The sequence below is a fragment of the Dermatophagoides farinae genome, chromosome 2 (assembly GCF_024713945.1).
Source record: "Dermatophagoides farinae isolate YC_2012a chromosome 2, ASM2471394v1, whole genome shotgun sequence".
NCBI lineage: Eukaryota > Metazoa > Arthropoda > Arachnida > Sarcoptiformes > Pyroglyphidae > Dermatophagoides > Dermatophagoides farinae.
In genome coordinates this window covers 3693858-3714395 of record NC_134678.1, presented here as the reverse complement: position 1 = coordinate 3714395, position 20538 = coordinate 3693858, and the positions used below count along the sequence as shown (strand labels likewise).

The 20538-nt window shown below is 29.6% G+C and overlaps 7 protein-coding genes across 7 annotated transcripts; 3 read left to right on the top strand and 4 right to left on the bottom strand.

The window, feature by feature from the left end:
- Positions 1-960: 960 nt before the first annotated feature.
- LOC124500071 (uncharacterized) lies at positions 961-6182 on the bottom strand. Its single transcript, XM_047064102.2, has 2 exons — positions 4839-6182; positions 961-1850 (listed from the first exon to the last, which is right to left on the bottom strand). The coding sequence occupies exon 1, from the start codon at positions 6001-6003 to the stop codon at positions 5056-5058; it is 948 nt and encodes a 315-aa protein (XP_046920058.2). The 5' UTR covers positions 6004-6182; the 3' UTR covers positions 961-1850; positions 4839-5055.
- A 944-nt stretch (positions 6183-7126) lies between these two features.
- On the bottom strand, positions 7127-8034 carry LOC124499802 (putative U3 small nucleolar RNA-associated protein 11). Its single transcript, XM_047063776.2, has one exon. The coding sequence runs from the start codon at positions 7928-7930 to the stop codon at positions 7202-7204; it is 729 nt and encodes a 242-aa protein (XP_046919732.1). The 5' UTR covers positions 7931-8034; the 3' UTR covers positions 7127-7201.
- Positions 8035-8066: 32 nt separating this feature from the next.
- On the top strand, positions 8067-9210 carry LOC124499803 (transmembrane protein 179). The gene is made up of 5 exons (XM_047063778.2): positions 8067-8472; positions 8530-8658; positions 8712-8799; positions 8854-9005; positions 9067-9210. Exons 1-5 carry the CDS (start codon positions 8189-8191, stop codon positions 9080-9082), a joined length of 669 nt encoding a protein of 222 aa, XP_046919734.1. The 5' UTR covers positions 8067-8188; the 3' UTR covers positions 9083-9210.
- Positions 9211-9855: 645 nt separating this feature from the next.
- Positions 9856-10837, top strand: LOC124498538 (uncharacterized). The gene is made up of 2 exons (XM_047062308.2): positions 9856-10196; positions 10255-10837. The coding sequence occupies exons 1-2, from the start codon at positions 9929-9931 to the stop codon at positions 10767-10769; spliced, it is 783 nt and encodes a 260-aa protein (XP_046918264.1). The 5' UTR covers positions 9856-9928; the 3' UTR covers positions 10770-10837.
- Positions 10838-10888: 51 nt separating this feature from the next.
- LOC124498549 (uncharacterized) lies at positions 10889-12110 on the top strand. The gene is made up of 4 exons (XM_047062320.2): positions 10889-11013; positions 11068-11282; positions 11335-11786; positions 11843-12110. Exons 1-3 carry the CDS (start codon positions 10900-10902, stop codon positions 11777-11779), a joined length of 774 nt encoding a protein of 257 aa, XP_046918276.1. The 5' UTR covers positions 10889-10899; the 3' UTR covers positions 11780-11786; positions 11843-12110.
- LOC124498472 (E3 ubiquitin-protein ligase MIB1) lies at positions 11776-16198 on the bottom strand. Its single transcript, XM_047062232.2, has 14 exons — positions 15709-16198; positions 13957-15627; positions 13741-13892; positions 13463-13682; positions 13272-13400; positions 13031-13209; positions 12846-12976; positions 12704-12786; positions 12593-12643; positions 12450-12531; positions 12338-12382; positions 12126-12274; positions 12022-12055; positions 11776-11945 (listed from the first exon to the last, which is right to left on the bottom strand). Exons 1-14 carry the CDS (start codon positions 15979-15981, stop codon positions 11839-11841), a joined length of 3306 nt encoding a protein of 1101 aa, XP_046918188.2. The 5' UTR covers positions 15982-16198; the 3' UTR covers positions 11776-11838.
- A 248-nt stretch (positions 16199-16446) lies between these two features.
- cact (NF-kappa-B inhibitor cactus) lies at positions 16447-19085 on the bottom strand. Its single transcript, XM_047062273.2, has 5 exons — positions 17710-19085; positions 17494-17602; positions 17192-17402; positions 17040-17128; positions 16447-16953 (listed from the first exon to the last, which is right to left on the bottom strand). The coding sequence occupies exons 1-5, from the start codon at positions 18225-18227 to the stop codon at positions 16627-16629; spliced, it is 1254 nt and encodes a 417-aa protein (XP_046918229.2). The 5' UTR covers positions 18228-19085; the 3' UTR covers positions 16447-16626.
- Between the last annotated feature and the right edge of the window lie 1453 nt (positions 19086-20538).

The window sequence follows — 20538 nt, the reverse complement described above, 5'->3', positions numbered from 1 at the left end:
TCGTCGGGCACGCAATATTCGATCTGGTCGGTCGTTGGTTGGTTGGTTGGTTGGTTGGTAATTATTGCTTGTCTGCGGGTATATGTGCGTGCGAGTTTGAATGAATGTTACTCACCTGAAGAAGTGTTTGTTCTGTTTCAACAACTATAGAATTTTAAGAACAGAATATTGCCATCAAAATCAAACTTGTCCTTGTTTTTTTTTTCTTTTATTTCATTTTTTCTTATCAACAAGAAGATTATTATTCTGTTTGTATTATATTAAAGATGATTCTAACTTGAATCAAGATTGTCCAGTATATCAAATAAACTACATGAAGAAAATAAATTGATAAAAAGTAACTTATATAAATAATGAAACATGATCCAAATTTAGCTATATACGATGTACAACAACAACAACTGCCGTTGATGATGAGCTTTACAACATTTTGAACCATCAAAGATTGGTGACAACAAAAAACACCATCAGCTCATTCAAAATGAAGAAGAGATTTTTTTCCGCCCAACGAATTTTCTAGAATTCTTTTTATTTATTTATCTGTTTCATTCATATTGTTAGCGAATAAATCTATTTTTTCGTATGAAAAAAAAATAAATAAAATTCAACAATTGTGACCATCTCAAATTTTGTTGTTGCCAAAAAAAAGCTATATTTCTCCACATTTAACACTTTTTTCAACATGAATAAAATTACCAATCAATTAGAAATTTTTTTTTATCGATCATCAATATATAAATTATATTTTATTTTTATTGTATGAAACAAAATTAATTTTCATTGGTTTTTTCTCATTCAATCAATAAGAAAGGAATATAAAGAAACAAACAGACGACAGATATATGATTATATATCATCATTTTTTTTCTCATTCATATATTGATATAGATTGTTCGATGGAGGAAATCGATTCTGGTGAACATCTCGATGATCATTGTTATGCTCTTTTTTCTTCATTCCTTTTGATGTCGTTTTGTGGATGCTGTTATTATAAATGACGATTCGTTCATGATGTAGTGTTTTTTTTTGTTCTTGTTGTTGTTGTTGTTGTTGTTGTTTTTCGTAATATACTTAACGGAATTCAATTGTTATTTTTAAATTTGTATGTAAAGGATGTAGAAATTTTTTTTCAAATTTTACAATTGCTTGTTGCATACATGCATCTTTATAGATAATAATGATTATTATTTTTCACCAATTTTAGCCTTGCATAATGAAAAAGGAATAACAATGCCATTGTTAACATTTGGTCAAATCTCTATTTGATTGATAAATTATTTGTTGTTGTTCAAAATCCAAATATATCATCATATGTCTGTCATTATTTTAATTGTTTGTTGGTTAGTTTACTATTATTGGAAAGAGAGAGAGAGAAAGAGAGAAAAAATCTGAATCCATCACAGAAGATCCGATGATAATAGGGTGTGTTTTTTTGTGTATGTGTGTGTGTGTGTGTGTAACCAATGGAGCAATATGGGATAACAAAGATCGTTGGTTTTTTATCGGTGTCAACAAGGAATGTGTAATGCAATGAGATGATTTGAGGTGAATGATAATGTGTGTGTGTGTGTGTGTGTCTTTTATTAATGATGTGATATTTCTTTTCTTTTTTATACAGTTCTCATTGATTTCCGATAGTAGTAGTAATTAATTACTTAATGTTTTTGACAAATCAAAAAAATGATTAATTTTTTTTTTGATGATGTTGAATAAACTTTCACATTTCATTTGACATCCACCATTATTTTATTACGGGGAATTTCTCGTTTTGTTTTAAGCGAACTTAATTGTGATGTTAGTGTGTCACGAACTATTCGCTGTTGCTTCGGTAGTTGTTTTAATGAATCTTCCTATAGATATTTTTTTTTTTAGTTTGCCATTTTGATTATTATTGATATTATAGCCAATTCGAGGAAAAGGAAAAATAGGAAAAAAAATAGACAAAAGCCAAGTTAGCCAATGAAGGTAATAATAATCTTTGTCATAAGATACAATTATCAATTAAAAATTGTTAAAGAATTAAATAGATCAAAATCAAAATCGATCTTTTGTCCTTTTTCAATGTCAACCTTTATCATCTTTTTTTAGTGTTTGTGTGTTTGTTTGATATTTTGATTCTTCATTCCAGTATCTCAGTATTTTTTTATACTCTTTATTTCATGAGTGAATTTTCGTGTTTTTGATGTTGCTGAAGCTAATATAAACAATATATATGCTGAATTTATGTATGCAAAATGAGAATCTGTGTGTGTGTGTAAGACACAGACTCAGCAACAAGGCACAACATCCAGTTAGGAATTTTTTTTCCCTGCTTACCGTGCGTGGGCGTCCAGTGTGATATGGACTTTTTTTTCTCTCTCTCTTTATTCTTTACCTAATACTATAATCGTATATGTTAGGCCTATATGTTTAGCTTGTTATATTATTCCTCATTATAATTCGATCTGAATCCTAATTTTTTTGTGTTGAGCGTCGCCATCACCAACCGAACATACAGAACAGAGAAATGAAAACATTATTCTATGATGATAATGAATGATGATGGTCTATGGCTGCAGTCATTGCCAATATATCATGTGTAGTAAATTCAAGAATTTTGCGTGGGTAGATATCCTCTTTTATTTTTCCTAGATCTATGTCTATGTTGAAAGAAAAAAACCTATATTATATCCTTGTTGTTTCAATGAATGACTAACAATCCGTCTCTCTAATATATATACATCTATTAAACATAGCATTAAAATTCTCAATGTTAATGTCAATGTTGTTGACATTGACATTGGATCATTGTGTTTGGGCTGCTGATTTCGGTATATTCGGTTTCTCCAAGGATGTGTTAACTGTGCCCATAAAAAAGTATTGTTTTTTGAAATTTTTGTTTGCTATTCTGACCCATAAACTTGTTCATTGACCATTAAAGAAAGAAAAATCAACTTGAAAAACTTGGGTTAAATGATAAAAATAATGATGACAAAAATTGCCATTTTAAGAATGACTGATGAAATAAAGATCTTTGCAAAAAGTTGGTCAAAATCAAAAATCAAATGAGATACTAATGCCTTACTTGCTTTCAAAAATTTTCCCTTCCAGATTTAGTCGATCAATGATTCATCATTGATTCAATACAACAAAATTCTCATTCATTCTATCTATTCGGCCATATTTATTTCTATTTTCTATTCCATTTTTACACGCATGGCACATATCTAATGGATTCAATGTTTTTTTTTGTTTTCATCCTTTATTCTCCATTTATTTCCATTTACTTTCAATTTCAAATTATATTACTGTATCTATATTGAATGATTCTATTTTTAGAACATATATATGATTCTATCAAGAATAGATTTTGTGTCTGGTTGGTCCATTAGTATTTTTATGAATTGTTATAACAATACTAAATCTATCCAATAACGGAAAATGTAAATACTATTCATGATTTGATGATGATTTGGATGAAAAAAAATCCCATCATGATAACTCGTTTGGTCATTATATATTAATCATTAAATGTATTTAAAAAAAAATTACAAATCTAAAACAGAAAACTAATGATGTAATTTAAAATTTCCTAATGATCACGATCATGCAAGAAAATTTCTTTCCATCATTTCATTAATATTATATACTGAATTTTTGTTTACGTATACACATATTCCGGAGTTCCGGTTGTCATCACTCACTCAATTTTGCTTTATAGTTTATAGTTAATATAAAGAAGAAACAACAAAAAAAATTTTCATGTTTTTTCATTCATAAAAAAAAATTCAATACTAGAATTCAGTTAGAATGTAATGAATTTGGATATATAATAAATTTAACTGTTTCTTTCACAGTATGCTATATCCGATTTTTTTTATCGGCCATTGTTTTTGTTGTGTATCGGTATAGATAATAATAATGCTCATGCGGATCATTTGTATATAAATAGATATATGCATGTATATGCATGAAACAGAATTATTACAATGTAGTCTACAAATAATAATTCTTTGACTAAATAATATTTGACGTAATAGTTATTTCAATCAATTTTGGGCAAATGTAGAAATTTTCTAGAATATTATTCTTGTAAATATATTGATGTTATATATATGAATTGTAAGTATAATGCCAAAAAAAAAAAAAATTATGTTCATCATCACTATATATTGGTGTGAAAAAAAATATAAAAAATAATCATATAACGAAAAAAAATGAGATTTTTAAATTTTTTCCTTTACATCAAAAACTTTATTCTGAATTCAGTGGTTCATCATGAGTTTTCACAAATAATAATAAGAATAAGATCAAGGTTTCGTAATAAATAAAAAATGAACGATAAAAAAAAACTTTTCAATTTCAAATATTTTTGGCATCAATTTGATTCACAAATAAACAAAAATTATTCCAGATCTAATAATATTAACGATAACGCAAGCGGAATGTGACCAAAATAATGTGTTTCTGTTGGAAATTGATGTCTCTATGTTTTTTTTTCTTGTCTAACAATTCAATAACATCAACATACTATATAGATAGCTACAGTATATTTTATTAGAAACATCATGATGACGTAAGCTAACTACATCTGAATCAAGCTACAGCTAATCATTAGATTAGAATTCAATATCATGTACTGACCTATAGTGAAAAAGAGACAACTACAACAACAATATCTTAAATATTATGACGTCAAGCTTATTGTTGTTTGTTGTTTATTATGGAAATGTTTTATAACAGTAACACATTGGACAATAGTTATGAATGAAAATATTTTTACTGAGATTTTTCTTTTTTCAATATGTTCATATCGTAAATGGTACTTGATTAGAATATAAAATATTAATAATGCTTACCTCCGCCAAATTATTTTCGTCCAGTTCGGATGGCCATTCATTATTATCATCATTATTATTATTATTTTTATTCGTATCTGTCGATTCCGGTTCCTTATTTTTATTATTTTCTGAGGCTGGCCGCAACATTGGATATTCTTTCTGTCCGTTCATCATTTCCGATGAATGCTTCAAGCTTGTTAATTTAGGAACTGTTTTATGTAGAATTTTTACTTTTTTATTCGCTTTTTCCATCGTATTTATCGCTGTTTTCATTGCAGTTGATAATGATTGTGGTTTTCGATGTTGTTTCAGCTTTTTTATTTTTATGTTTTATAATTTTCTGTCGACGTTTATCCAATTCAAGTCCTTTGATTGTAAATTTGTCATTATTATCATCATATAGATTCTGTTGCTTTTCATTGTCATCATTATCATCACTAGCTTGTTGTTGAATCTGATTATCTAGATTTTCAAGATCATTCATACGCCGGCGTGATGTCAAATAGTTTGTCCATAATGCATTTATTAATGTGGGATTATCTAATATTGTATCATCTGGATTATCGATCTGTTGTCGAGCATAAGGATATGGTACCAATGAAGGTTCAAGCACACTTTCTTGATCATAACCAGCAGCAGCAGCAGCAGCTTGATCATCATCGTCAACATCACCAAGATAAGTATCATCACTATAATCCTTAGCCAATGCAGTTACTTTTGGTAAAACAGGCCCATCGAACCAGCCAATCTCTTGATGGCCATCATCATTATTGATCAACATTGATGGTCGATAATTACCATCATCATTATCAGTACCATATAATAATGATGTATAAAAATCTGATAAAAGTCTATTTGAATCTTCCAGATCCGAATCTTCTTTATCATCTAAACTCTGATGTAATGAATCAAGTGGTAATCTTGAAAGGCCAGATAATTTTAGATTTTGTTTTCGATTCTCATTTGACGATGATGACAATGGTGGTGTGTATGATCTTAGAAGATTATTTATTAAATATTCAGCAATCAAATCTGATTCTGGATTTATATTCGATTGGGATTGTGATGTAGTAGATATGGATATGGGCAAAGAATTTTCACGTTTAACTTTCATCGAAGTTGATTTGACCATTGTCGTAGCAACGGTAGCTATCAAGAATAATTTTATAATTATTGTCGTCATTTTAGCATTCGTTTATATCGTTTAGATTCAAATTAAAAAGTTTCAATTGTTTCAAATTTAAGTCACACAATTCAAATAATTGACAAATGTTGCTTTGATATTTAGTTCAGCGTTTCGTTGTGTGTGTGTGCATATATTTGTTGTTGACTTGATCACAACAATCAACAAACTGTCTACATCAAAATAAATGTTGGCGCACTTTTATTATGAAAAAAATCTTGATCCAAAGATTCTAGATTATATAGAACATTAAAAAAACCGTTAGCTTCTTCAAATGGCAGCTTGTTTGTGAATCCAAATGGCCAACAGTCAATACCAAGCAAAAAATTACAGTTATTTTACGCAACCGGAACCGATTTCTATATAATCGATTGCACAAAATCTAAATAAATGAGGTCCTATTTGATCAATCATCATCTATTGTAATCTTATGTTCTACATGTCACATGCTCATTAGAGACCGATTAAACTTGGTTCATTTAATTTTCAGTCATGTTATCATCAACAATTTATTGTACATCTTTTCATTTTGTAACGTGCCCCTATAAGTTTACAATGATAAACCCGCATCATCTTTATTATTATTAGAATAGATCCATCAATATATCATTAGAATTTAACAAAATGAATCGATTCGGAACAATATTTAAGGTTTTAACCTGATATTCTGAGGGATTATATGGTCAGAATTTATCATTATTCAAATAATACGCATGTGTGTAGATTCTTTAATTTAAAGATTCAAAGTTCCATGAACTTTCAAATCAGAAAATGAGTTCCTTGTGGAAATGAAAATTTCATTATATTCACTATAAATCAAATTATCTGCAAATCATCTTCATGAACATATATACTTTGAAAAAAAATATTAAAAATTTTGTTTTCTTGTTCACCAGTTCATTAACCGTCTATATTTACAATTAATTGTATCAAATAAAATTATTTCCATGGTCGTATGCAATCCCAAATGAAACGATCCATTCATCCAAATGATTGCGAACAATAGCCCGAATAGATTGAAATCATTAATAATAATAATAATAATAATAACTTTTAAATCTCCTGCGTGCCGCCTTATTTTTTTCTGTTTCTCCCAATGGGATGAGCAAACAAAAGAAAATGATTTTGACAATTGACAAAAATTTATTTATTTTTCCAAATAAAATATTTTTTACAAAAGAATTTTTCATATAAAATTTCATTTTTTTCTTTCTATTTTCCATTCATACACAGGAAATTTGTTGTTTGTACCTTTTTTTATTTTTTTGGCCGATTCTTTTCTATTCAAAAGTTGCTTCTTGATTCGCATTTTATCAGACACACCACGTAATAATGTTTCTCGGTCGATTTTATTATTTAATCTTCGATATTTAAGATCTCTGATTTGATTTGATGCTAGTAAATCTTCATCACTTATCGATTGATTCGGTACAAAATGGGAACCTTTATTCAACGATTGATTATCCAATTTCATACGTTGAGCAATATCGAAATTTTTCTTCTCTTTTTTATCATCGACGAAAAAAATGTGCTTATTCTTTCGTTTTCTTTTGTCCGGATCCAATAAATGTAATTCACTTTGAAGTTTTGGAATTTTTTTCATATCTATTGAACGTTTATATTTGACATAATTTAGATCTTGTGTTTGCATCAATTGTAACTCTTCTTTTGATAGTTCTTCATCTTTACGATGATCATAATGTATACCATCGATCAAATTCGACGATTTCATACGAAAAAAAAATTCATCTGGATTCTTGTCCAAAGCTTTCTTACGGAGTTTAGTAAATATATCTTTTCGACGATTATATTCAGCCGCACGTGTTTGATAGTCTTTTTTTCGCTCCAAAAATCCTTTATCCAATACATTTACACGTTCTCGATGTAAACGTTGGCGAGATTTTTGAGCCTTCATAAACGAACTCATTTTGATGAGATAATCTGATGAATTGTGATTTTTAATTTTCAAAGTCAAAAAATTGATTTAAAAACATTTAAAAAAATGCGATCAAAAACAAAACGTGTTCAGATTCTGAGGTCCTGCTCATATAACACGTGATGAATTTGTTTTCATTCGTTTCAATTTCTGCAAATCAATTTTTGTTTGGTTTACATCTGTCAAAGTCCTTAACTCCTTTATTTTTTACTTCTCGAATGAATTGTCAGAATAATTTTTCTTTTCAAAATGAATGACAAGATATTTTTGATAATTCAATGTGCCACTCATCTTATCTGTCTTCTAGTTTCGCTCTATGTGATCATTCCACTTGGTACACATTTGAATGATTTTCATGGTCATTGTGCTTTGTTCTCTTGTGGCCATTACATTGAAGATGATGGTCATTTCGAACCGGAATGGGCAAATAAATCTCCATGCATAATTTCGATTCTTATTGGATCGTTTACTTTTATTTGTTCTTTTGTTCAGATTTTCATGAAACTTCGTTTGTTATATACAAATGCAGAATGGTATTATAATCTATATATTTTTTTTGAAAGTTTTTTAACGAATCCGAAATATTCTAGCACATTTTTTCATGCATTTTTATGCTTCTTTTTCGATTGTATTTTGGTATTGCTTGTCTTAATCGATGGAATAATTACAACCCTCGGATTTTACATCTGGTGTGATTGTGTCACTCAAAGATTTAGTTCGTAAGTTTTATTTTTTACGATTATTTCTATATTTATATGAGCTTTGAATTTAGTTGTAGTATAGCAGCTTCTGTGATGGAAATCGGAATAAACAGTACGATTGTGGCTAAAAATTTTTCTTATCAACTGGGTATCGTACAGGTTAGTCTTTCTAAATTTATAATGAAAATTCTGAAAATATTTTTCAAAATCCAGTTCGGTATTTGGGCTCTCTTGGTTTGTGCTTGCTTACAATTGATGTTATCAATGCGAAAAGTTTTCTTATATCACGAAAGACTTAATTTGATAGCTGGAATGTCAAGCGAACGTCGTAGACATCATCATCATCGTAGTGAAGGATATTCTAGGTAAAAAAATTGATTTTTTTTATTGACTTATACTTATTTTGTTGAATTCTTTTTCTGCTAGCTTAAACGAACAGTGAAATGTGATTCTCTGAATTTTCATTGTTTTTCTTTCAATAATTAATATTAATCATTTCATATATTATTTGTCATCATTATTTTAAAGATTAAATTATTTCAAATAATATAATTATATCGACATTTTTGAGTGGGACGTGGCTCTAACTATATATGAAACTTTATCATCAAATGAATCAAAAAGGTTTTTTTTATTAAAAATTTAAAATCATCATTGATTAAAATTGTCATCAACGCACTGATTACGATGTATGGGCTATATCTAAAATATTTTCATCGAAATGATAATGTTAAAGATGAGAGACGTAATTCTGAATGTCAACTAGAACAAACGAAGGCTTCATTTCCAAAAAATCTCAAAAATGAATCGAAACCATTTCAATTGATATTCTTCACCGTGACTGGTGGCAGTGCTGGTATGCTACTGTTCTTTTTAGTCTATCCCATTAGACGCATTTATCAATCCAGCTATGGAATATTTTACAATCGTAATATATTAGTCGATAAAATTGTTCGACCATTTTGTTTAACTACTTTAGCTTCATATTTTGTATCATTCGCTGCTGGTGTTGCATTCATTTCATATAATTCACAAAATGACAATCAAAAGTTTGATCAAACTAAAAATTAAATTATAATTATTAAATATAATAATTTCTTTATTATAAAAAATGTAAACTAAAAATTCAAAATATAAACTATTCAGATGAATTTTATTTTATTAAATTTTCTTGAGTATCGATTACTATCGATGTTTTGTTGATGCATCAATCATATCATGATGACATGCGTGTGTTGCATGTTGATTTTTTTTCGCTTGAAATAATCAATTTGATCGATCCAGAAAGATGCAGAAAGCGGGTAAAATTTTAATCGGAAAACTTAAAACACTTGTTACCGGGAGCAGTTCTAGATTGGGTAATAAGTTGGTCAAGGATTTGGCGGAAAATGGAGCCACAGTTTATGCTGTCGATAAACGTATCCGTAGTTCACAACTTTATGGAAAAGATCATCATTTCATACAAGGTGATCTAGCTGATCAAACTTTTTTAAGAGATTATCTGAAAAATATTGGTCCTATTGATGCATTGATTAATTGTGCTGGCCATCGAAGTTGTAAGTTTGTGATCAGATGAAAATTAAATCGAAAAGAATCCTAATTTATTTTCAAAAGCTTACAATTATTTTTTAAGTTATTTGATTTCGAAAAACATTTTGGAAAAGTTACAAAATAATGAGATCAACCAATTCGGCTGTCGTGGCTGTATCATAAATCTAGTCTATATCAATTCCAAATATGATGCTGAATATTTCAAAAAACAAGACGATTTTGTTCAAAAATATGGAATATCATTGGAAACTATAGATGATGATGTATATCGTCTAGCTGATCTGCTGACAGCTGCCCGAATACGTTGTAATACCTTGATGGTCGATTCGAAACAAGATGAGAAACAGTTCAGTACAATGGTCATGCATATATTGGAAGACCAATATATTGCTGGACAAGTTATTAACATGGAAGATAACCTGAAACACCATGAATTAAACCACGAAGAATTCAAGGCCGAAGTTTTGCGTGGTAAAGTTAAGGAACAAAAAGGCGATCAAAATTATGTGCTTCCACCCGAAATCAAAGAAGAAAAAATTATTCCTTTGTCTAATTCTACATTTCCTGTCAAAAGTTGATTTATATATAATATTTGCATTAAATAAATAAATCTCGAATTTAAAACTAAAGTGAAATTCAAAAAAAATTTTAGCGTATGAAGAACATATCGATTATATCGAATAATATCGATAGTTGTTTCAAACTTTCATGAAAGTTCGTTACAAAATTCTAACTTGTGAAAACATATTCATGCAGATGCATGCAAAAATGGCATCTAATAATGTTGGGATTCTTCGGCTTAATCTTTCTTATTTTCGGAGAGTAAGTTAAGTTATTTTTTTAATTTCATCAATTAATGTTAATAAAATTTTACAGCCAATACAAGGAAGAGTTCGTGATCTTCGATATCGAGCTGGCAAAAGCTACAAATCAGAGTCCATAAAAGATTCGTCGTTTGCAATGAACATAAGTGAAAATTCCAATAATCAATTAACAATTGGGCCTGACTTGATTGCTATCGAAACTTCTATTAAATCAACAACTTTTAATACTTCGTTATCTAGACGTTCTCGAGACCTCAACAAGAAAAGGTAATTTTCTAAAATTGACAATATATTTTTTTCAAGTTTATATTTTTCTAAGTTCATTCATTTTGGACGAGGCTGATGTGAATGACAATGCATTTGATACTCAGCTACAAACACAATTAGAAAATTCTGAAGACCGGGAATTTATCGATGACGATGTTCATGAAAATCGGAATCATGATGATGATTCAATTTATCTTAAAAGTATCAAACATCTAGTCGGACCACAAAATAAATACAAGCTTAATTTCGATTATGATCGTAATGTTGAAGTCAACTCTCAACGATATTGCTCTGTTTTACCTCAAGAACATGACGAAGAGGATGAATATCAAATGGATAGTTTTTGTAATGATGAAATAATATACATTAGTGATGAGGATCCTGTAACTGTTTCAAAAAATTTGAAACGTTCTTTCAATAACAAACTAATTTCCAGTACACCGATTAATCCAACGAAAAAACGACGACGAATTATCATTGAAGATGATGATGATTAATCAATTAGTAAGTGAAAATTTTATTTATATAATATATATTAAAGAATTGAAATCTAATTTCAGTAAAGTAAAATTCTATTTTCAATCGTATGTCGACAAATTGGACAAAATGTCATACGATCACCACACATTTGACAAGCTCCGTGACCGCATAAGAAAACCATATCTTATCATCAATAAAGGACGAAATTCAATCAGTATTTCTTATTAAAATTTTCATTGATCATTATTGATTTACTCACTTTTAAAACGATCTAAACACACTGGACAAGCAGTCTAATAATGTGAACGAAACATAAATATGCCATTAATAATATTTATAAGTTTAAAATATTTCAATGATTACCTGTTCTTTGATATCTTGTAATTGTTCCTGAAGTTTTTGTACATCCAGACTTTTATTATTGTTATTTGTAGACAATGTTGAACAAGAAATGTTGTTAGTCTTGATTTTGTTGTCAGACTTTAATAAATTATTATTGTTCCGATTGTTGCCTAAATGAAAAAATGATTAAAATTTTTAATTAAATCATTTTTTAGTAATTATAAAAAACCAACCTGTTGCTGATGGCGTAATACCACAACAATAAATGAACGTTTGAGCTGAATGAAAATGAATTATGATTAAAAATCAACACTTAAATCATTTGAATTTGACAAGTATCCTTACTTTCTTCTATTGTTTGCCGGCATTGGATACACTTTTTCATGATTGATGCACAATTATCACAGGCACACATGTGACCACATGGCTTCAAATAAATATATAAAATACTCATTTTTAAATCTAAAAAAAATCAAAACATGACATACCTTAAACAATATAGAGGCTTTTTGTTCGGAACATACCATACATTCTTCAATCTGTATACGGAAACAAAATAAATTAAAGTAATAATTATCAATGAATTATTTGATTGTTACCTTTGTTCGAGTTTGTATCATTTCTTTACATATCAAACATTTTTTCATTCTTGTCGCACAAATCGAACAAGCAATTATGTGGCCTATTCGAAGAAAAATAATTTTATTATTATCATGTTTGACAATGAATTAATCGATTTACCGCAAGGTCCAAAAAGAGTATCACGTTTATTGTCTGAACATACTGTACATTCAATCAATGATTCTGGATCTTGTACAATTGAATTGTTCAAGATTATCGAATTCGTAGGCTGTTCATTTTCTTGATCTTGGCTAAATTTTTGATATTTTTATTTATTTATTTTTTTTTAGAAAAACTCATCTTACCTCAATTCTTTTCGACATTTTTTCAGTGCTTCATTCAGATGTGGATCTGGACAAAGATCTAAAGGTGTTTGATCTTTTTTATTTTTAGCATGAAGATCTCCACCATTCGACACCAATATCGAAGCAATAGTCGAACTGTTTTTTTTCTCTGTTCCAGATGTTCCTAAACCTATCAAAAGCTGTTCAAATAAATGATGAATGAAATAGTAAAAATTTTTAAAAAATGTTTCTCAATACTAACTTTTCCGACATCCTGAACATCTTGTAATTGTCGTAATTGAGAAAGTGTGTGATGTCTCAATGCTTCATGTAAAGGTGTATCACCATCTTTGTCCGGTATATTCAAATTACATCCATTTTTAACCAACAACTTGATGTTAACGAAAAATGAGTGAACATTCAATAGGATAATTAAAACTATATAATATTTACCTTAACAATATCAGTATGTTGTCTTTCAACGGCTAAATGCAATGGCGTTTGAAGATTGATATTCTGCAAATCCATATTGGCTTTTCCTACTTTGATCAAAAGTTCAGCCACTTGTGTATGATTGTTTAATGCAGCCAAATGTAATGCAGTGTAACCATCATCTTTTTTCTCATCCACTATCCATTTACGAGGTAATTTTTCCAATAAAATTCGAGTGGCGCTAATCAAGTTCAAATCAAATATATAGGCCATAAAATATACCAGAAAAATTTTCTCACCTCGAATTGCCTCTCAATGCAGCATGATGTAAAGCATTGAAACCATTATTGTTCGTCAATGTTATATCGGCGTTGAATTCCAGCAATAATTTGAGTATATCATCACGTTTTTTGCTTATAGCATCATGCATTGGAGTATCACCTTCACAATCCTTTATCATTGATTATAATAAAAATTCAGTATCTTTTTTTCGCATCACTATTTTCAATTATTACCTGTAGGCTGGAATGACATCCGAGATCTAAAAGTTTACGAACCACCTGAATGTGACCTTTATTAACAGCTATATGTAAAGGAGTCTGACGGCGTTTGTTTCGTGCATTCATATCTGCATGTGCTTGTGCCAACACACTTATAACCATTGGTTCATCACCAAACGCAGCATGATGAACAGCGCGGTCACCATCTTTGTCTTCAATCTCGACGTTTGCATTATGTTTTAGTAAGACTTTGATTATTTCGACATGACCATTTTGACTGGCCGCTTGTAGAGCCGTATGAGACGAAAACACTCCATTCACATCGACATCATCTCTTTTAAGTAGTTCATCACATTTAACCGCTTCACCATTGGCAGCCAATTTAACCAATTCTTGATTTGGATCAGTAGAGATTTGTGTTGTTTCGAACAACCTTTTTATTAAGCTGTCCATATCTTCTATAGTAGCCGTGTCATAAGAAACTTTGGTGACAACAGCCGGATTGTAGGTCCATGAAAAACCATCAACTTCAATTTTTAGATCATTGTCAGAGTAAACTTGTACAACACGACCAATAGTTCCAAGCGTTGGAATCATTAATGGTGTAAATTCACCATGTCCACGTTGTAAAAGTTTTACCTTTTCAATATCACTACAGATTTTCACCAGATCGCCAACACGGAATAGATGTAAAGGATTTTGCATATTCAATGTAGTAGATGTTAAACTACTTGTTGCATAACTAACCGTTGGTGACAAATTCAAATTGATATCATTCGAGTCATTGCTTGTACTATTCGAATCATTATTATCGTTGGAAGTATGTCCCACTTTAGTCAAACAACCAGGATTGAAGGTCCATTTGTTGTTGCTGGGATAACGGACGACAATATCAAAATCTTCATCAATTTCTATGACAGTACCTGTGGTGCCTAGACATTCAAACATTCCATCAGTCCAACCACCGTGACCATGTTGCAGATATTTAACAACTTCCAGATCAAGATCAATGTTGACTAGGTTACCAACTTGAAAATCATGACAGCCAGATCTATTAGCACTCTGTTCACCCAATAATGGCAGATGATCACGATAAACAGTGTAACCTTTTGCATCGTTTATAACTTTTAAATCTGCCATTCCTTCGAATCCAACACGATACAAATTTTTAGAGCCATTATCCCAGATGACGTATGCTGCACTTCGAGGACTGGCAGCACTCCAATCCTGAATTTCTGTCACTTTTCCTCGTTTTCCATTGCCACCATCTTGTTCTTCCCATTGCCAATCGACACCACGGATTACACGAGCATTAGGAAATATTCCTCTTACTGTTATCTTTTTTCCTTTCCTTCTGGGTTCAACAGCAAAACGATTGGAACCTGGGCTTAAAATTCTGAAGAAACGATGCTTTAGATTATGTTTATCACCATGATAGCAGATGGAACAGAGATCATAATTGTTACAGTCCCCGCATTTCCATCGGATGCCGAAAATTGGCGATTGTCGACAAAAATCACACATAGCTCCTTCGTGTTTAACACTCGTTGAAGCACTATCCACGATTCGGAGATCATAGGCACCCATACAACGATAATTAGCAGCCGTTCCATTATCCCAAACAACGACTACTTCTTCGGGTGATTCGAAATTACGAACAGTACCAAGATGACCTTCACCTCCATCCTTTAGAAAAAGAAATTTTGAATTATCAATGAAAATGTTTTTCTTATTGAAAATAAAAACATTTGCAAAATTATGGTTTACCTGTTTTCCCCATTTCCAATCATTGGAATTTCTCATCACTCGAGCTCCCACATAACAATTTTCAGGTATTAGAATATTCGTATTAATCCTGTTACTACCATTACTGGATATTGAAGTTGTTGTGGCTGTTGGTGACTGGTGATTTGAAATTGTTGATTGCAGACTATTCGATGAAATATCTGGCTGTTGTTGTTGATGGAGATGATGATTGTGATAATTATCATCATGATTTCCATAATGATTTGTTGCAATGACATCTACCACATCATTCATGATGAATTCTTCAACTATTTTTTAGATTAATGATCCATCTAAAATTATGATAAGTCAGTAATATTTTCGTTTGAGGAGCGTCTTTGGTCTGGGATAAAAAAACAATTATGCAATGTTTTGTCGAGACTGAATTGGATGCGAGCAATAGCCGTTTGTGAATTTCATGCACTATAAAAGTCGAAATAGTTTTTTTCAATTTTTTCTTCAATTTTCGACAATGCAGTTTTGTTCACGAATATCCTTCAATTGATTTAAAATATGACAAAAAAAAATTTTTATTCTTTATTCCATGATCTCAATTACTCTGAATATCGATATTATTATTATATTTATTGCATGCAGTGTTGTGAATAATTTCCATTTAAAATAAAGAATAAAAAAATTATGATCCAAATTTCGAGCTCTCAAATCGATTAACGATTGACTTTAGAATCGATTCATATTCATAAAAGATACGTTGTTATATGGAATAATGCATATATAAATAATTTTTATTTAAATCTTTATTTACAAACGACGATGAATATTGAAAGGAAGAAAAAAACAAGTGATTGTCTTATGTACAAACCACAAATTATAAAAAAAAATAATCAATCGATTGATTATTATCATATTATCTTGATCGAATATAAAAATACAATCCGATTAGCTTTCATTTTCCGATGTATCCGTATCATCGGACACATGGCTTATCGCATCTAAAGATAATTTTTTTTCATTACAATATTCAATTGACATACGAATGATTTTATAAATTTTGGACTTGTTTGATTGTGTTAATGATGTTGATGAAGTTAAATCGTGTTGATTATTTTGTTTGATGATCGATGATTTTAAAAGAAAATGCAATGGGGTTTTCCCGGCAAAAGTTTCAGCTTGTATGTTTGCTTGGTTCTTCAGAAGAAAACCGACCAATTGTACACGTAAATTTTCTATAGCCCAATGTAAAATGGTTTTTCCACTTTTTCCTTCCTGTTTATCAGGAAAGATTATTTTTTGTTCACATATTAAAATGATGATGATATAAGAATTCAATAAAAAAAAATAATAAAACATACCTGAATATCAATATGTGCACCGGATCGAATAAATAATTCTAATAGTTTCAAATCATTATTATAGGCAGCTAAATGTAGGCAAGTGTCACCTGAAAAAAATAATTAGATGAGATTTAAAAAAAAAATTATGAAAAAAATAACCGCCTGCTTACCGTCATAGTTACGAATTTCAAAACACTTAGATACACTTTTATTCGAGGCAGTTGCAAGTATGATTTCCACAATATCTACCAATGAGTATTTACAAGCAATATGTAATGGAGTATTGCCCAGATTGTCCTGAAATGTAAGCGAAACACCTTTTATAATCAAAAGAGGAATGACGTTGATTTGTCGTTTCAAAATGGCCAAATGTAATGGATTCTGAATGTTGTAATAAATATTATTATTAATTATTGTTATTATACATTCAAAAAAAAAAAGATTTTAATCACAAAAAAACAAAATAAAATACCTGATAAAGATAATTGAAAGAATTGAGCATCTCATTTGATGTGGAAAGATTTTTTATGATTGAACAGGCAATATCTTCGAGTCCTTCGATAATTGCTAGATGAAGTAATCTGTTTATTTGCAATCGATCCAAACAAAAAAATAAATGGAAAGATATTCAAGATCAAGTTCATTTAGGGATTTGATTTCATTCAAACAAACAAAAAAAATGACTTACGTTTCAGCATCACTATTATGTTTGAGCCACAATTCAAGTGCATTTTTATTATCATTTGAATCATTTGCCAATAAATGTGATTGTTGTGTATCAATTTTTTGCTGTTTAGATTCTTGATCATTTTCATTTGAATCAATGGGATCGTAATTTTCAAAATCTTCTTGTATACTGAGGCCAGAATCGGTTATACATACTCCTGAATCACTCCATTGTTGTACGGTATCAAATTTATTTTTATCATTGGCATCATTAGTTTGTTGCTGTGTTAATAGTAGTCGTCGATTTGAATTTGATTGCTGTGAACGATCCAAATGTTGTTGTTGATTTGATAAAGATGAATTATCAAATTCTTCATTATCCAAATCTAAAAATGTTTTACTTTGTATGTTGGAATTATAACCAGAATCGAATAATCCTTCAAATGTTTTTTCTTTTGAATCAATATCGATATCTGAATCCATTTTGTATTCGCATTCACGATGATGATGTTGATGAGATGATTTTTTTTCGTGAGACATTTTTGTCAAATGTAAGTTTAATAATAAGATGGATCACAATCAGAAATCGTAATTTATTGCAGACGAAATTTTATGAACAATTAAACAAATAAAAAATCGAAAATTGATCACAAATTTGACAGGATGAGAATTTTAAATTATTGGGCGTAGGCCACAAGACGATGATCATCAACGATCATGAAGACATTTATTTATTCACACAAACACGAATGAAATAGTCAAAATGTTGGACACAAAACCAAATCAAAGACCATGACAATCGTTGAGATAAATTTCAATTCATCAAGTCAAAAACTTGAGGTAAACTGAATTGAGTTCGATTGGATACACAAATGTATACACACACACTCACACACACACACACACACACACACAAACATAAACTAAGAGGATATTCACGAGAGATAGAAAGAGAGAAAGAAAAGGAAAAAACCCGAAATACCAAAAAAGGAAAATCATTCAATTTCAATAATTTGTGATGGATGATTATAGTAGGGAATCAAGATGTTTAATAATAATTAAAATATAATGATGATGGTGATTATGAAAAAAAATTGATCCGAATAGCAATCAACCAAAAAACAACATGAAAAATACACGAAACATTTGTATTAAAAATTGAAGATTGAATCCAATAATATTATCATCCATCATCATCCCATCAATTCAATGCTTCTGCCCAGAACGGAAAATTCTTATTATTTAGATTATTACATAGTCTATCTCTCTCTCAACCAAAATTGGTCTTTTTGCTTCATTTCCATTGGACTCAATTTTCATCATACGTCAGCCAAAAATATAAAAATTCAAGATATAGTCATGTTCTGGATACATTCTCTCTCTCTCACTCTCTCTCACATTATTATTTTGTTTCGTTGTCGTTTTTTTTACAATGAAGTAGTAGCAAATACTCATATAGATGTTTAAGAACAAGAAAGAGCGTGTGCATGATTTTTCAATTCGCATTTTTCATTCTCTTTTAACAATATTTTAAAAGTGCGTGTATATGTGTATGTGTGTATATTGGGAAAAACCCGATTTAACGATACAGACATACACAGCAAAATTTATATATGTTGGTTACTATGATTATGATGGTAGTGGTATTTTGATGATCAATTCATTCATTCATTCATTCGTTCGTTTAATTTTTTTTTTTGATAATTTGTTGAATATATTCTAAATTTTTTTCTGTTTGAACTGGAACTTTTTTCTTTTGGATGTATATGAATTTTTTTTTTGCATTTAAAATGATTATAATCATCATTTATTATTATTATTATCAACAACATTATCATTGATTTAAACGCCTTTTTTTTGTCTGGCAAATGGTTGATGATGACGATGAAAAAAATGCAGTATTTGTGTCATTCAATTCATTCATTTCGAATGATGATGATGATGATGATGATGAACATTCGAAAATGGATGCATCAACCAGTGGTTTTTTTCTTGTTGTTGCTTTTGTTGTTGTTGTTGATGATGATGTTGATGTTGATGTTGATGATGGAGACTTTGATTTGTCTGATAGAGATAGCTACTTTATGTGTTAAGTGTATTTTGTTCTGGGATTCCTGAAAAGTGTATGTGTATAAAATATCTACACTTGTTGTTGGTGGAAAATTTTTTTTTTTTTTTTTTTTTGTTATCCGATAAAACGGATTTTACCATCAACGAAACAAAGCAAAAAAAACCAGATGAAAGAGAAACAGGTTAAATTAAATAATAATAATAACAACAGAAAAAAAAACTTGGACAAAGGACCAATTTGGTGTTTGGGACCGATCTTGATCGATTGATTTTGGTCGTTCGTTTGAATCGATGCTTACACACACACACACACCTGCTTTGTAATTTCATTTTATTTTCGTAATTCTACAAAATACATTCATTTAGTTGCTTTGTTGTTAGGTTAATAAATAATTATATATCGTCATCATCATTTTAATGACAATCAACTACTGATTCATAGATATTGTTGGGTTTTTTTTACGCTATAGAAACAAAACAAAAAATGTTCGTACTTTATATGCATCATCATCATCATCATCATCATAGATGCACGTAAGAATTTTGCTAATAAATGAATCAACTGTTTGTGTGATTTTTTTTTTTTTTTTTTTTTTTGACAAAAACGTGTGATACGCGTTAATCATTTTTAATTTCATGATGATGATGATGATGATAATGATTATGAAAACCAACATTACATATGAATTCTTTATTTATTTTTTTTTTGTATAAATTATATTCATTGTATAAAGTTTATATAAAATCAATAAGAAATGCTGAATGGGAAATGCCAATAAAT

What these genes read in the sequence shown, in the direction of transcription:
- LOC124500071 (XM_047064102.2), bottom strand. Translation starts at nt 6,003, where the DNA reads ATGACGACAATAATTATAAAATTATTCTTGATAGCTACCGTTGCTACG.
- cact (XM_047062273.2), bottom strand. Translation starts at nt 18,227, where the DNA reads ATGTCTCACGAAAAAAAATCATCTCATCAACATCATCATCGTGAATGC. An exon ending in CATAATAGTGATGCTGAAAC is followed by an intron (nt 17,603 to 17,709) that starts GTAAGTCATTTT and finishes GCAAATAAACAG; the next exon opens with ATTACTTCATCTAGCAATTA. An exon ending in CTTTCAATTATCTTTATCAG is followed by an intron (nt 17,403 to 17,493) that starts GTATTTTATTTT and finishes TACAACATTCAG; the next exon opens with AATCCATTACATTTGGCCAT.
- LOC124498549 (XM_047062320.2), top strand. Translation starts at nt 10,900, where the DNA reads ATGAAAGTTCGTTACAAAATTCTAACTTGTGAAAACATATTCATGCAG. An exon ending in ATCTTTCTTATTTTCGGAGA is followed by an intron (nt 11,014 to 11,067) that starts GTAAGTTAAGTT and finishes AAAATTTTACAG; the next exon opens with CCAATACAAGGAAGAGTTCG. An exon ending in CGAGACCTCAACAAGAAAAG is followed by an intron (nt 11,283 to 11,334) that starts GTAATTTTCTAA and finishes TATTTTTCTAAG; the next exon opens with TTCATTCATTTTGGACGAGG.
- LOC124498472 (XM_047062232.2), bottom strand. Translation starts at nt 15,981, where the DNA reads ATGAATGATGTGGTAGATGTCATTGCAACAAATCATTATGGAAATCAT. An exon ending in AAGCCTCTATATTGTTTAAG is followed by an intron (nt 12,532 to 12,592) that starts GTATGTCATGTT and finishes ATTTATTTGAAG; the next exon opens with CCATGTGGTCACATGTGTGC. An exon ending in CCGGCAAACAATAGAAGAAA is followed by an intron (nt 12,383 to 12,449) that starts GTAAGGATACTT and finishes ATTTTCATTCAG; the next exon opens with CTCAAACGTTCATTTATTGT.
- LOC124498538 (XM_047062308.2), top strand. Translation starts at nt 9,929, where the DNA reads ATGCAGAAAGCGGGTAAAATTTTAATCGGAAAACTTAAAACACTTGTT. An exon ending in TTGTGCTGGCCATCGAAGTT is followed by an intron (nt 10,197 to 10,254) that starts GTAAGTTTGTGA and finishes TATTTTCAAAAG; the next exon opens with CTTACAATTATTTTTTAAGT.
- LOC124499803 (XM_047063778.2), top strand. Translation starts at nt 8,189, where the DNA reads ATGAATGACAAGATATTTTTGATAATTCAATGTGCCACTCATCTTATC. An exon ending in TTATATACAAATGCAGAATG is followed by an intron (nt 8,473 to 8,529) that starts GTATTATAATCT and finishes GAAATATTCTAG; the next exon opens with CACATTTTTTCATGCATTTT. An exon ending in ATCAACTGGGTATCGTACAG is followed by an intron (nt 8,800 to 8,853) that starts GTTAGTCTTTCT and finishes TTCAAAATCCAG; the next exon opens with TTCGGTATTTGGGCTCTCTT.
- LOC124499802 (XM_047063776.2), bottom strand. Translation starts at nt 7,930, where the DNA reads ATGAGTTCGTTTATGAAGGCTCAAAAATCTCGCCAACGTTTACATCGA.